This window comes from Panthera uncia, assembly GCF_023721935.1.
Source record: "Panthera uncia isolate 11264 chromosome A1 unlocalized genomic scaffold, Puncia_PCG_1.0 HiC_scaffold_16, whole genome shotgun sequence".
NCBI lineage: Eukaryota > Metazoa > Chordata > Mammalia > Carnivora > Felidae > Panthera > Panthera uncia.
Window position 1 is genome coordinate 65,801,350 of NW_026057576.1, and position 17,412 is coordinate 65,818,761.

Consider the following 17,412-nt stretch of genomic DNA (forward strand, 5'->3'; position numbering starts at 1 on the left):
GCTCTGGAAAGGCCCTGGAGACAATGGCTCAGAAGGTGGGTGGTGGAGACAGTGCCATCATCCAGAAACATCCATGTGCGGAGCCATCGGCCTGCCTCTTTCTTCCCCCTGCAAGCCTGGCAGAGGCTCCCGGCGCACATCTTTACTTAGGTCTAAGTCAGATGTAATGTTCTAGAAGAACCTGAAAGTCACAAACAGTTTTGCTCTCTACACATGGAGAACATAAGCTTAATGTAAATATATATAATGGTGGTAAAGCTGCACTTTCACAGAAAAATACTACCAGCTTATTCAGTATTTATCCAGTGTTTTTAAATTAGTTTATTGGGGCACTTGGGTGGCTCAGTTGCTTAAGCATCCAACTTTGGCTCAGGTCACAATCTCACGGTTTGTGACTTCCAGCCCTGCGTCAGGCTCTGTGCTGACAGCTCGGAACCTGGAGCCTGCTTCAGATTCTGTGTCTCCCTCTCTCTCTCTCTGCCCCTCCCCTGCTCATGCTCTGTCTCTCTCTCAAAAGCAAACATAAAAAATTTATAAATTAGTTTATTAATTGTATCGACACATTTACTAAGGTTTTAAATGTCCAGACTAAGCATTTTTCTCAAACTATTTCAACTTATATTGTGATAATTAGGCACACACATAAATCAAAAATAGCTTTAGCTGTTAAAATAAATAGATAACATATTTTCAGGAGAGTCACAAAAGAGAAAGTTATCTAAAGGGAATCGGTGTTTCCGAGAATCGTTTTCCACAGAAATCATGATGACGTTAGATTTTACTTAACACCTAATATATACACGATATTTAAAAAAAAAATTTAACATTTATTCATTATTGAGAGACAGAGAAAGACAGAGCATGAGCATGGGAGGGGAAGAGAGAGGGGGAGACACAGAATCCGAAGCAGGTTCCAGGCTCCAAGTGGTCAGCACAGAGCCCGACGCGGGGCTCGAACCCACGAGCAGTGAGACCATGACCTGAGCCGAAGTTGGACACCCAACCGATTGAGCCACCCAGGTGCCCCTATATACAAGGTATTTAAAAGGACTTCTGTTTCCCCAAGAAGTGGCTCCTCCTTCCCCAGGATGTGGTGATAATAACTAGTATTAGTTGGTCATTTTTATAAACTCAGCAGCAACTTTTAAAACGACCTACAACAATACAGACATAATGACCCACATATGTTGCTATTTGCACTGACATCTTGGGGGTGTCTCAGGTGAATTGTACTGACCACCTTGAATCTACTTGACTAAAGCCTTGTGAGAAACGCAGTTTAATGGCCTCAAAGCAAAGTTTGAAAGAGTAAGTTTTAAAGCTATGAAATGAAAACAGAATACTGAAAAAGAGATAAATAATGCCTTGGATAGTCTGGGGGTTCAACACAAACAGGCCCCAGTATGAAGGGGGCATGAAACCATGAGTGAGTAGCTTGGTTTTCTCCAATCTTGGCACTAACTTCCTGAAAGATCTAGGGCAAGTGTGTGAATAAATATATGTATATATACATATATATATAAATATATGTATATATACATATATATATATATGTATATATACACACACACACATATATATATATGTATATATACACACATATATATATAACTATGTATTTTATTGGTGAGAATAGATGTTTTTCTTTTTTTTAAGTTTATCTATTTTTTTGCTTTGAGAGAGAGGAGAGAGAGAGAAAGTGAGAGCTGAGGAGGACAGACAGAGAAAGGGTGAGAGAGAATCCCAAGCAGGCTCCTCAGTGCCAGTGCAGGCCCCAGTGAGGGGCTCGAACTCATGAACTTCGAGATCATGACCTGAACCGAAATCAAGATTTGGAGGCTTAACCAACTGAGACATGCAGGTGCCCCAAGACTAGATGTTTTGCAAGATGTCCCTGATTTGTAATAGTTTGGATTCTACATGTGAATCTTCTGCTGATATGCACGTATCCCATTCTTACCTCTACCCTAGGGAAGATCTCAATTAATGGGTTACCAAGAACTCCCGGTAGCCCCGTCCTGGCTTTAGCACGTGATTAGCTGAACATACAATATTTCCTGAGAGCCACTGAGGGAGCCATTCTGGACTTAGAAGTTAAAATGTCAGCAGGCTTTTCTTCTTGGTTGACTAAATGAAGTATGTCAAGGGTTGTTTGAGTAACTGATTTTTTTTGCTTGTTCCAGGTCCCCACTGGCTTTGCATCTCACCATCGAGCAGAGGGCCTGCTGGAAGTTGTCACTGACCACCACATACAGTAACAGGTTACCGAAGGTGTTCAGGGCGGCTAACGGCCTAGAAACGATGTACGCTTCATGGATCTGATTCTCGATGGGGCAGCTGATTGAAAGCAGTCGAGATTCGATCCGAATGACCCTCAAGATGTGGAAGGGTAAAAAACATATGTAAAACACGAGGAGTAGCAGAATGGTTAGCCTTCTAGCTTTCTGCTTAAGGCAGCTGTGATTCTGAGGTCCTTGGGTTAGGGTGCAGATAATCATTGTATAGCACAGTGTCACTATCACCAGGGGAAGGCAGAAAGTAGTTGCAGTCAAAACTAGATTGTACCATTTGATAGTGGCGAGGTCATCCGAACTGGTGAGGTCAAGGCAGGCCGATCTATTGGGCCTGGTGGTTGATGTGATCAGGAAGGTCATGGGAATGACGGCCACCAGTGAAATGATCCACACCACAGCACAGGCCACCACGGCCCATCGAGTCTTGTGAAAGGAAAAGCAGCTCATGGGGTGAATGATCACGAAGTACCGGAAGATGCTGTAACAGGTGAGGAAGAGGATGCTGCTGTACAGGTTGAAATGGAAGCCGAAGCGGATGAACTTGCACATGAAATCCCCGAAGATCCAGTTTTCGCCGCTGGCATAGTAGTGAATCAGGAAAGGGAAGCTGGTTAGATACAGCAGGTCTGTGCAGGCCAGGTTCAGCATAATGATGGTGCTGCCTTTCCACGGCCGCATTTTGAAAATGTAAGTGGAAATTGCTACTGCGTTCCCTGGAAAGCCCACCAGGAAGATGATGCTATATGTTACAGGGAGGTAGTGCCTCTTGAGTGGGATTTTTTCATCAGTGCAATTTCCAAAAGGAGCTGCAAAATCGGGGAAGTCGGAAGAAGCATTTGCAAAACTGTCCAGTGGCTCATTCATGGCTGTCTCCTTTCATCTTGCAGGAAAACAAGCGTTCGGTTTGGCAACACAAATCACTTCAAACTAACTCCCTGATAAAGGAAAATAGAAAACATTAATGATAGGGTAATGAAAACAATGATCTTCTTTTAAATGAAAATTGCTCTCAGATCCTAAATGTGCCACTTCTTTCTCTTTAATCTCAAAGAGACCCTGTGGAGAAGAGATTGAATTTCTAAGAAAACGATTGTGAGGCAAGGCATCTAATAATAATATGAAAGTTAAGTTACCACCAGAATGAAAACGAAGGATTGCAAATAAACAAATACACGTAGCCGCAGTGGACATCAAGTTGGCAAGGTTGCTGTTTGGGGAAGCCACAGAATGTCACCATTAGAGACTTAACAAGACCTACCATTAATCAAGCGCCAGGCACTTCACCATCATGTAACCTCTAAACTTCACAAGACGCTGTGAAGTGTTTCTTATTATCTCTATTTTACAGGAGAAATAAAGACTGAGGGAGGTTTTGCAACACGTCCCTGGAAGGCACCTGGTGGCACAGCCAGGGCTCCAACCTGTGTCTCTCTGATTTAGAGGCCATCCTCGATTCTAGCTTCCCTCACTATGCTGCTTCCCAGTCCAGATTCCCCCACGTACGTGATGGAACAGGAAGTGTGAAGGCATGAAAAGACAGAATACTGCCCATTTTTTAAATGTAGATTTCACATCTTGCGCCATCATACATACAGTAGATTTCATTTTCCAATGTCGGCTCTTCCAACCTATTTTAATAGCTAATATAATTTGTTCACGGGAGGGTGTGTGCGTGTGTGTTTGCCAGGGGAGAAGGAAGAGCAGATTCATGCAGCGTTAAAGCTTTGCGCTCTGTCGCCAGCCTGCCTGACCTTGATTCTCAGTTTGGCTATTGAGAACACTTGTGTGTCCCTAAGCACGTTACACAAGCTCTCCAGGGCTGGGAGCAGTGGCGTTTTAATTTCCTTCTTCTTACTTATCAGGGTTTTCTAAAATTTTGACAGTGAATTTCTGCAATGAGAAAAGCATGAAGATTATTTAAAAGAAGAAACACTTACAATTAGCTTATTATTCAGATGTAAATAGATGTTGGTAAAATGTATCCACTTACACATTTACAGAGTGCCCACTGTGTATTAATTAGGCACTCTGCCAGCTCCTAGAGATACAAAATGAATAACACACACAGATGTACAAGCCACTATCACAGTCTACTGGGGGAGATAGACATGGACATAATTTTGACGAAATGTAACCCTACCACATGGAGCTGTCAATATATTTTTTTTAAAAAGGCAGGAAAAACACTTGGAACACTACTGGGCACATAATAAGTGCTCAATAAATGTTGGGTAGTTGTTAATCACTAAGTCCTTTGATAGATGAATGGCATGAGACGGAAGGGAACAGTTGCTTGGAGAACAGGGGAGGGCACGAAGCAAGGTCATTAGGAAGGAACATTTAAGCGGAAAGTAGCGAGAGGAAGGGAAAGGCATTCTAGGCAAAAGGAATAGCATGTGCAAAGGCACTGAGATATGACAGAGGGAGATATTCAAGGGAGCTCTGCTCAGCATGGCTGCTATATTAAGGACCAGTGGGAGATGAAGCTGGAAAGAAAATAATAGCTGATAATAAAAATAATAGCGCGTCCTGGGTACAAATGTATACAATGTATACTCTAGTATACATTCATTTTATCATCCCAGCAGTCTGGCAAGGTAGTTCTGTGATCATGCCCATTTTACCGAGGAAACTGAGGCACCAAGAAGACAATGAGTTGCTCAAGGTCACACTGCTAGTTAGTAGTGAGCCATAAGATGCGGACTAGGGCAGTCAATCTGCAGAGCTGGGATGCCTCTCACAGTGAGTAGGCAAGAGGCAAATAAATGCTCTAAAATAACAAGGTTGAATTAGACTTTATCCCAGATGGGCTAAGTATATCAAACATCCTAAATTGTGTGATCCAGGGCTAACCTGTCAACAATAACGGCACCCACCTCTTTGGGTTGAGAGAGGTTAAATGAGTTAAGTATATTTTGAAACATACTTTATGTATGTGTTTTGAAAGATATACATGCTATATCATCGTCTGCCATCATTATTACTATTATCTGATACTAAAATCTACACTATCAAGCTTTCCCCCAGTGCAGGAAAGAGGTAGATTTCAGACTGGCCCAACTTAACTAATCAAAACTAGTAGACTCCTCCCCAGTTCATTGGCCTTGAATATACTCTTCCGGATCTCACTTAGGGTGCAGATCAGGATGGCCTTAAACATTTATGACTTCTATTCCATATGAATTGGGGAAAGACTAGCCTCGGGATGTGAAGCATGCCACTGGGCAGCTGTTAGGATCCTCCAGGGGAGACGCCAGTGCTCCCTGGGACCGTGTATCACAGATGGAGAGCAAATGTTTCCTTCCTTGTCAAGTTAATTTACTCTCGCTGGACACGCTATTCCTAGAACTATTACCTACACAGCAGTGAAGGTGATCCGAGTCAGGTACTGCTGACCAGCAAGGGTTCTCTGAGGCCAGGAAACTACAGCAGACAGCTTTTTCCTTGGCCAGACTCTTTAAATGGGTTCATGCCCAGATGGGAGCAATAATTTATACCTGAAAGAAAATGGTCACGGTCAAAGAGTCCCTGAGGCAGCACTTCCAGAAGCCAGTTCTTAGCAAGTCCTTAGTCAGGTCCACACTGCTTGTCTGTCAACTCCCTGAAACCAGAAACACGGAATCACCTCATACCCTAAGGCCAACACAGCGAAGGTTCTCAATACATATTTGCTGAAGAAAAGAACAATGAGTAATTTCAGCAAAATTTTATCTGGGGCTGAAGGGTTAATTAAATGGCAACTTTTTTTTGTTTGTTTTAAGTTTGCTTCTTTAACCACTTTTAAAATTTTTTTTTTCAACGTTTTTTTTATTTATTTTTGGGACAGAGAGAGACAGAGCATGAACGGGGGAGGGGCAGAGAGAGAGGGAGACACAGAATCGGAAACAGGCTCCAGGCTCCGAGCCATCAGCCCAGAGCCTGACGCCGGGCTCAAACTCACAGACCGCGAGATCGTGACCTGGCTGAAGTCGGACGCCCAACCGACTGCGCCACCCAGGCGCCCCTTTCTTTAACCACTTTTAAAGTAAGAAGTGGGGCTCCTGGGTGGCTCAGTGGGTTGAGTGTCCGACTTCGGCTCAGGTCATGATCTCGCGGTCTGTGAGTTCGAGCCCCGCGTCAGGCTCTGTGCTGACAGCTCAGAGCCTGGAGCCTGCTTCAGATTCTGTGTCTCCCTCTCTTTCTGACCCTCCTCTGTTCATGCTCTGTCTCTCTCTGTCTCAAAAATAAATAAACATTTAAAACATTTTAAACAAAATAAATACAGTAAGAAGCAAAATTATAATTTCTGTCATTGCGAAATGAACCCCTGGCCATGTCATGGGGCCATTTTAAACAATAATCATATCAGGAGAAGACAGGTTGTAGGTAGAAACAACCACCTTATTGTTTTGAAAAACAACAGTTCAACTGGGGATTTAATGAAGACTGACAGACCAACTGGAAGGGAGGAGGGGTTGGCCAAGAAGTTTAACCCCTCTTCCACAAACCTCAGCAAAAGAATGGTTTGAGTTTACAAAATATGTGTCAGGTTTAGAACAACAGACAAAACTGGTCAGGGATGTGAGGTCAGGTTTCTTTCCTCAGTCGTCCCACAATCTCGTGCAATTCACTGCTACTATCCCGAGAGCCAGATGTCCACAAAGGACTCATTGACATTCAGGGGACACTCAAGAATGATATGATATGCTCCCTACATTTTGCTCCAACAGCGGACCTCAATCAAAGGGAGGTTATAGACCACCTAGAACTAACAGACTCTTTACAAACTAGAAATAATGATCTATTAAGTTTCAACATAAACAGATGCATATGTTTGAACTAAACTAGATAACACACAAATAAAAGCAAACACCAAAGATTTGGGGATATTTTTACAAAGGAAAAAAATCACATCATTTTGGCTCATTTTTTTTTTCTCGGAAATTGGGAAGAGATTGTGATTCTTTGAGGCTAGCTGCAGGCTATCAGTGTTTTGGAAACAAGCAGTTTGAGAACCGCTATCCTAAATGTCAATTTGCCAATGAACCTCATAGACAGGGATTCCAAGCTTCTGATATGGAAGACAGGACCAAAAAAGTGGCAGCATAAACTATTTTATGTCCATGGCACCCTCTTGCCTGCCGGGGGGGTGGGGGGAGGGGGGAAACAAGTAGGATTCATGATGAAATGTGATTTTTCTAGGGTATCTGTTAATTTTGTAGTAAACTCTTAATCCAACAATACCCCACCCCACCCCGTTAGAGTTCCCTTCCCTCCACACACACCCTGGGTTTTTCCGGTGCTGTTCCAAAGCTGAGTTAACATTCATTCTTTCCTCTTCTCAAGCTGCCAGTGGACCGGGGAGGCATAAACTTGTAACCCTGTGCCTCTCACATTCCTTCAGAGTCCTTGGAAACTACGGCTGGGGTTGTACCAAGAGGAACCATGGGTAGACATTTTACTCACAAAGATTCATCTTCCTTTCTTCCTCTACATATCTGTAAACTAATTTGACTTGGTACTAGTTGAAAACAGACCAGTTCTTCATCCAGGCAAATTTGAGAGATGCATGAATGCTGTCCTTCCTGAGTTTGAAGGATTCCTTCTCCCCAGCCTTTCCCTCAATTGCAGCTTTCAGTTAAGAATCTGCAACTCATGGCACCTGGCTGGCTCAGTCGGTTAAGCATCCAACTTCAGCTCACGTCATGATCTTACAGTTTGTGGGTTCGAGCCCTGCATCGGGCTCTGTGCTGACAGCTCAGAGCCTGGAGCCTGCTTCAGATTCTGTGTCTCCCCCTCTCTCTGCCCCTCCCATGCTCATGCTCTGTCTTTCTCTGTCTCTCAATAATAAATAAACGTTAAAAAATTTAAAAAAAGAAAGAATCTGCAACTGGGGGGGGGGGGGCGCCTGGGTGGCTCAGTCCATTAAGGGTAGGGCTCTTGATTTCAGGTTTATGAGTTAGAGCCCCGCGTCGTGCTTTGAGCTGACAGTGAAGAGCCTGCTTCGGATTCTCTCTCCCTCTCTCTCTGTCCCTCCCCTGTTCATTCTCTCTCCCTCTCTCTCTCTCTCTCTCTCAAAATAAATAAACTTAAAAAAAAAAAAGAATCTGCAACTCTGTTGCTAAAGACTGTTAGCACTGGCCCAGTCGATGGGGCTCAAAGCTAGGATTTTAGCTATTTGATCTTCAAATACAATCTATGGGTATCTCTCCTGGGAAATGTGCAAATATGGGCACACAGAAATTTTACATACAGTTTGGACATTTAGAGACAGTAGCAAACTTGTTCATTAAATCCATAGCAACAACAACAACAACAACAACAACAAAAAACATAAGATAAGACGGTAAAGAAAGGCATTTTGGGGAGAGGGTAAGGTTTTGTTCCTTTACTTGGGGAGGCTGTGGGGCAACGTCTTTGGGCTTTGCTGACCCCGGGAAGAGGCAGTAAGGGGCCGAGAACGCACCCAGAAAGCGAAATCAAACAGTGTCAGAGATGAACTCTCTGCCCCCAAAATACCCCCCATAGACACCTACGCTTGGTCGCCTGGTCGTGAAAAAGGCACAAGATGGGATTGACAGTCCAGAACCTATTCAGGCTCCCCTGAGATAAACCTCTGGCCATCTTAGGCTTTCGTCTTCGCTGCCAGGGTGCGGGGTACGCCTGCTGCTGCTGAGAGAAGTCAGGGACCCCGCTCTGTCCGCCCCTGTCCTGTCACAGGGACTTGCCCGGGCTCTGTTCCCCAGGCTCAGGGCGCCCCGCGTCCCTCCCGGATCGGCGCGGGACCCCCGCACCCGGCTCCCTCCAGCCCTCGGGCTGCTCCCGGATCCGGTCTCCGCTCACCTGGCACCGGGTATGCGGCCGCCGTGCGCCCCGCGTGGCCCTCGGAGCGCGGCTGCGCGCCCTGGTGGCGGGACACTAGGAGCAGAGGCCGGTGCACCGCCCCTGCCCCTCCCAGCCCTCCCCCTTCCCAGGCCCGAGCAGGTGCATGCTCAGGGTCCCGCCCCGGCAGACAGCAGACAGCGTCCTCCCTCGCCCACTTTGGAGGCCTACCCAGAACAGTCGCTTACACTCCCAGGGATCTCTGGACATCCTCCTTGCCGGCTGGACCCAAGACTGCACAAAGGGAGTATTTGCAGAGGTGGCCTCTTGCCCCAGGAGGGTTGAGGTCCTGTTGTCTGGCTCCAGAACTATCACCTGCTTGCCCACGGTTCAGGGCCTTTCATCTAGCTTGGAATGGAAGCAACTTCAGTCTGACCCTCTAAATTGAAGACTTCCACTGAAGTGTCTTTTCACTGTATCCAGCTACAGGCCTGTCCTCCACCGCTCTGCAAAGTCGTTTAAAAATAGTTTGTAACGGTGTGCGAAGAGCATTTGTCTGGATCTCCGGATCTAGGGTGAAGCCCTCTTGCCATAGGACTTGCGAACAGCCTCTTCCTTTCCCTGAAGCTCAGCTACACCATCCAAGATAACAGGGCTCTGAATCATGGGACTCTAAGGTCCCTTCCAGCATTAGAGACGAGTTTTCTGTATTGTCTAACAGAGATGAGCAGAGAAAGTCCCCTCCACGTTCTGCTGTGGATGAGCCTAGAATCCCTGGTTGCACTTCCGACTTGGTGGGCAGTAAAACCACCAGTTCATCCTCTGGCACGCAGGCCTGCTACAGCAAGAATGCCGAACCAGGCTTTCCAGAACCCAAGTGAGAAGATTCCCCCCTAGGTGATGGTTGGACAGCACTATTAAGAGGTCTTTAAATTTTATGCTTCTCATTATTATTATTTGAGTCCAACCCTTCCAGGGAAATACTCTGCATTAGGAGAAAAAGTATTCTCCGGAGTTACTGTTTTTAATCACTTCCTCAATCCCTCATTTGGAAGTATTTGACCCTATTTTGTGCAAATCCACCCACATTCATTCAGCAGACATTTGCTGCTTGATTATTCTGTATCAGGCACTGAGGAGATAAGGAGGAATAAGGCATGATCTCTGCCTTTTAGGAACTCATGTCCTGGAAAAAAATAAACTATTGATTTGAAAAGTGATTTGTGTTGACACTGGTAAATTAGGGTGCTATAAGGTGCCTGATCCAAGTGTAAGGGAAAGAGAGGTCAGAAAAAGCTTCCTGGAGTTAAAAGACTTTTGACCATTTTTCCGTGATGAGCAGGATTTCCAGGTGAAGAGGAAATGGCTGAAAGAAATGATTTAAGGACAAGCGTTAGGTCCTTGAATCATAAATGTGCAAAAGACATTTTAAGATACCCAGTTCTAGAAATGTAAAATGATGCAGCCACTGTAAAAAAAGGGTGTAATCGTTCCCCCCAAAATTAAAAATAGATTACCATGTGATCCAGCCATTCTCCTTCTGGGTAAACACCCAAAAGAATTGAAAGTAGAGATCCAAAGAGATATTTGTACGCCTGTGTTCATAGCAACATCATTCACAATAACCACAATGTGGCAGCCACCCGAATGTGGTATATACAGGTAATGGAGTATTATTCAGCTTTAGAAAGGAAGGAGCTTCTGACGCGTGCTACAACATGGATGAACCTTGAGGACGCGATGGTAAGTGAAAAGTCAGTTATGGTTCTGCTTGTATGAGATACTTAGAGTAGTCAAATTCTCGGAGACAGAAAGTAGAATGGCAGTTGCCCCAGGGTTGGGAGTGAGAGGAATGGGGTGTGTGTTTCGTGGATACAGAGTTTCAATTTTACAAGCCGAAGAGTCCTGATGATGATTTGCATAACAGTATGAATATACCGAATGCCGCTGAAGGTACACTAAAGATAGTTGGGATAGTAAAATTTTAAGTTCTATGTATGTTACCACAATTTTTTAAAACTTTGATTTGAACATCGAGTCCTATGGCCTCCCTTTACCCAGGAGGACACTGAGAATTCTGGAGCTCCAAGAGACAAGACGGAGGTGAGTGCCAGGAGGGTCTCTGTGAGGCCAATGCCTCTGTTCTTACCTCTCTGTGCTACGCGTGACTGCACTTGATTGAAGCCATCACTTTATCAGAAAACAATGTGTTATAATCTGACACTCAATATTGGCTCTATCAACAAGATGATTATTATGAGCTAACTATCTTGTTTTTTCATGTTTACTTGTAAATATAACTTCTTACTACAATTCAAAATTCTCACCTATGAAGTAGTCATTTGCAGGAAAAAAAATACTAACCAATATAGACCTTAATCATTCTCTGAATAGAAAGAATGATACAATTTTTATAACTTTAAAACAAGCTTGCATTAGCGAATGATGTCACTAATTTAGACTATGTTTAAACTTCAGATTTAGGTCTTCTAGCAACACAAGTCAAAGACCTATAGGGTAAAATTCAACTTCCATTTAAAATTGGTCTCCTGCCCAGGTTCAGAAATGCACTTTCTTCTTTTAAATGAACACTCGATAGAACAGGATTCCAGCACTTACTTTCACAGCTATTTGAGCAACACAGGTGCCACCTGCAATGTGCTGCAATTGGGCCTTTGAAGCAGAGGATGGGGTAATCTCCAGGATAATCTGGATACTCAGAAATTCTCCAATTTTGGGGCACCTGGGTGGCTCAGTCGCTTAAGCATCCAACCTCAGCTCAGGTCATGATCTCACGATTCGTGGGTTTGAGCCCCGTGTCAGGCTCTGTGTTGACCTCTCAGAGCCTGGAACCCGTTTCAGATTCTGTGTCTCCCTCTCTCTCTGCCCCTCCCCTGCTCACTCTCTGTCTCTGTCTCTGTCTCTGACTCTCTCTCTCTCTCTCTCTCTCTCAAAAATAAATAAACATTAAAAAAAATTTTTTTAAAGATGCACTGACATCTTAAATCCTCCTGCTCCAAAAAGCTCCATGAAACTTTGCAGAGAAGGCAGATTCAAGTAGCATTCTCTGGAAAGCCATTAATTACTGAGTTGGGGGCTGGCAGGGGGGAAGGAATAACATATTAGTACTAGTCTTAGCTCTTACTCAGTTGAGTGAGAAAGGGACAAATGGTTGGTGACTGTGCAGAACCATTCTATTTCTTTCTCCCCTGATTATCCTGACCCAAACGTCAAATGATCATGTTTCCAGATCATAGTTTCAACTATAGCTGAAGTTATCATTGCTGACCATTTGTATGTGTATATTCGGATGCTTTGACGTTTGGGACTTTGCTGACCTGGGAGAGACTGCCTTTCTCGGGGTTAGCCAATTTCTAGAGATAGTAAACCCACCAGAGGGTGTACTTTCAAATGCAGACCAAGCAATCCAGAGCTTCTATCCCCAACCACCTCCTTTATCAGACTGTCACACTCTGGACCACCATCCATCTGTTCTAATCATCCCAAGGCCAGGCACCAGACAAATAGGGACAGCGCCTGTGCCCCAGAGCCCACTGAAATTATTCAAACTAGCCAGTTCTAAGTCTGCTTCCCCTGCCTTGTCTGTTCCTTCCCACAGAAATCAAGTTCCTCCTTTCCTTCTGCCTCCTGGCCAATCCCAGTGCATGTCTGTGTGTCCCCATCCATGGTGTAGGGTGCTCCCTCCTCCTGGGATCTGTGAACATAACAAACTATCTTTTCAATGGCAATCATCTCCTGATCTGTTGACCTCGTCATATCTGAATAATAACAAACCTATGGTTTGAAACACCATTTATAGCCTTGTCAGACTTTTTTGTAATTTCAGCCACGATATATCTCTTGGTGTGATAGTAGTATTCTCATGAGATTGATTGTCTTGATTTAAAAGAAAATGATTAACTTGTTGCCTAATGCCTTTAAAATGGATTGCTCAGTGAAAATGCACTTATTAAATAAAGCAAGTTTTTGATCTATGCTCTACTCGCCAACAAATTCAATTGTTGTGATGCCTTCCAGATTCCTGCAATATTTCTTCAATGAAGAAGACATTATGGTAGAGTGGAGAGAAGCCCAGACATTTAAAGCCTGAACTTTAGTGTTTGGAAAGCAACTCCGTTAGCTGAGAAAAGACATTCCCTTCGTAGGTTTCCATCTAGGAAAAGCAGAGGTTGGACAAGACATTCTCTATGGCCCGTTCCAGATGAAAGGGGTCTTAGTTGTGAAAACCTAGGGGAAGCTTGAAGCTTTCTTTCTTAGACAAGTAGGTATGATGTTGCTGCACCAATGTGAGTCATTTGCTATGCTTCTATGTGAACGTTATCTTGATGATTCTTTGAAAAAGAGGTTTTTCTGGGAAATTTGAGAAATTTGAGACTCTTGGGAAAGAGACTGACTAGATTGTCTCTTTAGATTCAATCCCAGTAAAAGTTGGAAGATGGTTAGGGTCTTCTGGGAGGATAAAGAGCCAGGCAGTTAGTACAGGTCGGCTGCTGGCCACAGCCAAGGATGGGATTGCCACTCTGCTCAGGAGGAGTTTTAATGTGAAGTATGGTGACCCATGGAAGCAGGGAGAAATGGAGATTATAGACAAAGAAAATGTGGTACAAAAAAGGATTAGAGAAAAGCCAGAGAAGGGGCACCTGGATGGCTCCGTTGATTTTAAGTATCTAACTCTCAATTTCAGCTCAGGTCATGATCTCATAGTTTTGTGGGTTCAAGCCTCGCATTGGGCTCTGCCTTGACAGCACGGAGCCTGGTTGGGATTCTCTCTCTCCCTCTCTCTCTGCCCCTTCCCCACTTGTGCTCTCTCTCTCTCTCTCTTAAAATAAATACTCTTTAAAAAAAAAAAAAAGCCAGCAGAGAAAGAAAGGCATCATCATCAAGGAATTGAGCTCTTTGCCTCTACTGGTGTAGTGTCCCTGCCTCCCAGTTTTCTGACCCTACCAACTACTCTGTGACTCAGAAAGACAATATAAGACTTAGAGATGTGATACATCCTAATAAAATACTAACTACTTTATGAGTCTCTTTGCCCAGAAGTACTTTTTTCTTTTCTGGATACTTGCTGTACTTGTAAACCATACCATTTTATCCAGCATTTATTCACTTTTAAATTGTTTAACAATTTTATTAACTATAATAGTTTTACTAACTTGAGTCTTGCTTGGGTCAACCGGATTTCTCCATTTCAGGGGAGAGGAGCTTATGTTCTCCTCTTTGGATCTTAAGCAGCATGTTACATAGATACATAGCAAGCAATAACAATTGCCTGTTGTTTGAGCAGTTATTACTATAACCATGGATCTGATTCCTCTTTTGACCTTAATTAATACCAAGTTCTTTAGGTTTCCGGTTACACGTTGACACCAAGAAGTTTCCCAGTGGCGTCTTTCCAATCAGTTGAGCATATGAAAAGAACATAGGGAGGGGCGCTTGGGTGGCTCAGTCGGTTGAGCGTCCGACTTCTGCTCAGGTCATGACCTCACGGTCCGTGAGTTCGAGCCCCGTGTCGGGCTCTGTGCTGACAGCTCAGAGCCTGGAGCCTGTTTCAGATTCTGTGTCTCCCTCTCTCTCTGCCCCTCCCCCGCTCATGCTCTGTCTCTCTCTGTGTGTCAAAAATAAACATTAAAAAAATTTTTTTTTAAAAAGAACAGAGGGAGAGATTGAAAGATTGAATGGAGGGATAAGAAATCACTGGTGACCAGAGAGCCACTGCAGTCACGTGCTAGAGGCTGCAGCTAGTTTGTGAAGTGAGCAGAAGAGTAAAACAGGAAGAAAGAAATAAGGGTGTAGTTTGAAGGCTGACATGTTTAAGGGTGAAGTCTGTATTTATTCCTTATTTAGGATAAAGATAACCTAAGCATTCGTATAGACTGAGGAAAAATTAAAAGCCAAAGGAAGGAAAGATTGGAGAGAGATAATTAATGGACGGGAGATAGGATCACAGGGGGGAAGTATGACAATAGCCGTGTTTGACTCCTGGCTCCTACTTTTACAAGCTGCGCAAATTCTCTCTTTAAATCGCATTTTGTTCATATGTCAAACTGGGATAAAACATGATTGTTCTAAGACCTAAATGAGGTAATATATAGAAGTCATTAGCATGGTGTAAGCTGTCATAAAATAGCAGCTATTGTTAAGTCAGGAGCACAAACGGAAAGGGGAAGGGCCACCAATGCCTCTGAAATAGAAAAAAGGGTAGGGGAAGATCTGTGTAAACTCAAGAGGAAATTCCAACATTTCTGAGGCTCATCCAGAGGTTTTCAACACTGGCATCAGCTGGGGAGCTTTCAGAAACATCAATACTTTTCTCCTACCCCAGACCAATTAAATCAGTAACTCTGAAGTTGGGCATGAGTACTGTTTTGTTTGTTTTTTTTTTTTAAGTTCTCCAAGTAAACACACTGCACAGAGTTGATTCATTTCTGAAGCTTGACTATACGTTTTTGAAGTAGACACTTCAAAACTTTTAAAGAATGCTGATGGCAACCGTGGGTGAATGTCAAAAATGTTACATTGAGCAAAAGAAGCCAGAAATGAAGAGACCCACCCCGTATAATGCCATCGTGATTTCATTGACATTGACATCAAGCAAAAAAAAAAAAAAAAAAAAAAAAAAAAGAGAAGAGAAGAGAAGAAAAAAAATCTACGAGGATAAAAGTTAGAATAATAGTTGTTTTGGGGAGGGGAGGAGAATTAGCCAGAATGGACAACTAAAAACGTTCTAGGTTGATGGAAATATCCTGTATCTTGACTAAGGTGTTGGTTACTGAGCTAAATACATTGCTCAAACTCACTGAACTGTACACTTAAAATCTTTGCATTTTAGCGTATGCATTTGTACCTATATATCTGATTACACAACAAATGGGGAACCATTAAAAGTAGTTGAGTAGAGGGGTGCCTGGACGGTTCAGTTGGTTAAGCACCAGACTTCAGCTCAGGTCATGATCTTGTGGTCCGTGAGTTCTAGCCCTGCATCAGGCTCTGTGCTGACAGCTCAGAGCCTGGAGCCTGCTTTGGATTCTGTGTCTCCCTCTCTCTCTCTGCCTCTCCCCACTCGTGCTCTGTCTCTCTAGCTCTCAAAAATAAATAAAAGTAAAAAAATTGTTTTTAAAAGTGCTTGAGTAGGGAAGTTTAATAAAAGCTATTTCAAATGTGTACAACACCTAATTATCCACTAGTTTTTCTGTTGAGCAGGTATTTAGTTCAAATATCTTTTTAAAACGTGTTTATTTAGTTTATTTTTAAGAGAGAGAGAGTATGAACAGGGGAGGGGCAGAGAGAAAGGAGAGAGAATCCCAAGCAGGCTCTGCATTGATGTGGGGCTTGAACTCATGAACTGGGAGATCATGACCTGAGCTGAAATCAAGAGTCAGACTCTTCACTGACTGAGCCACACAGGCACCCCTAGTTCAATTATCTTATCAGTAAATTCCTACTAGGTAAAGGGGATATCCCAGGAAACTATTCGGAGAAAGGAACCAGCTTGCTGTTGTTACTTTAAAGATTTAACCTTTCACATGTCTTATATTAGTTACATACCATTATGTTTAAGCGTATATTATATTTTGACTATTTGTTCAGATTTTCATCTTCTGGTGTTTACTTTTGTGGTTCAGGTTTTATTTCTTTGTTTTCTTCTTTGGACCTTTGAAGTGATGGAAAGAACATTGGGCCAGAATCCCATGGCTTATTAAGCCATCTTCTTGTTTTATTCAGGAGGCTGTTCCAAGTCTCTCGCCAGGAAAAGGAAGCTTAACTATACGAGCATATCACACAAACATTACCTTTGTCTTTATGTCTAAGACATAACTCCTCCCACCCACCTGTGCACACACACAGACACTCACCATGTAGACCTACCTTCATGCTCTCTCCTTTGCTGAGGCACCCATAATGCAATGCGTGGCTTTTGTGAGCCTCCATGGCGCTACCAACAGCCAGCGCAGGATGGGGAGTTTGAAGCCAATAGAACAAAATTGTCCCAGCACCGCTCTTACCTTCCGTATCCCCACGTTTTTCCATTCACCATGTGAAGGGAACATCAACCACACTTAACACTCTAAAGGAAGTTCAGAGATTCAAATTCTTCAGTGCTAAAGTAACGGTTGGTCGGTCGTTTGCAAGTTCTATAGCAGCCCATGGTGATTGCGTTAACTTCACCTAACACTAAAGAAGTAATTTGTTACCAGAGATTCCATTCCCTTCCTACCTCTGTTAGGATTTCTCCTGTTTCACTAGACTCTTTAGAGAACATTAGGCCATTATGAGCTGTTGAAATTCTTTTCCCTCC

At 43.5% G+C, this 17,412-nt stretch overlaps 1 protein-coding gene across 1 annotated transcript; it reads right to left on the reverse strand.

Moving 5' to 3' along the window:
* Positions 1 to 2,044: 2,044 nt before the first annotated feature.
* On the reverse strand, positions 2,045 to 3,298 carry OXGR1 (oxoglutarate receptor 1). Its single transcript, XM_049647514.1, has one exon. The coding sequence runs from the start codon at positions 3,156 to 3,158 to the stop codon at positions 2,142 to 2,144; it is 1,017 nt and encodes a 338-aa protein (XP_049503471.1). The 5' UTR covers positions 3,159 to 3,298; the 3' UTR covers positions 2,045 to 2,141.
* Positions 3,299 to 17,412: the final 14,114 nt, after the last annotated feature.

Coding starts and splice junctions, on each gene's coding strand:
- OXGR1 (XM_049647514.1), bottom strand. CDS start 3,158: ATGAATGAGCCACTGGACAGTTTTGCAAATGCTTCTTCCGACTTCCCC.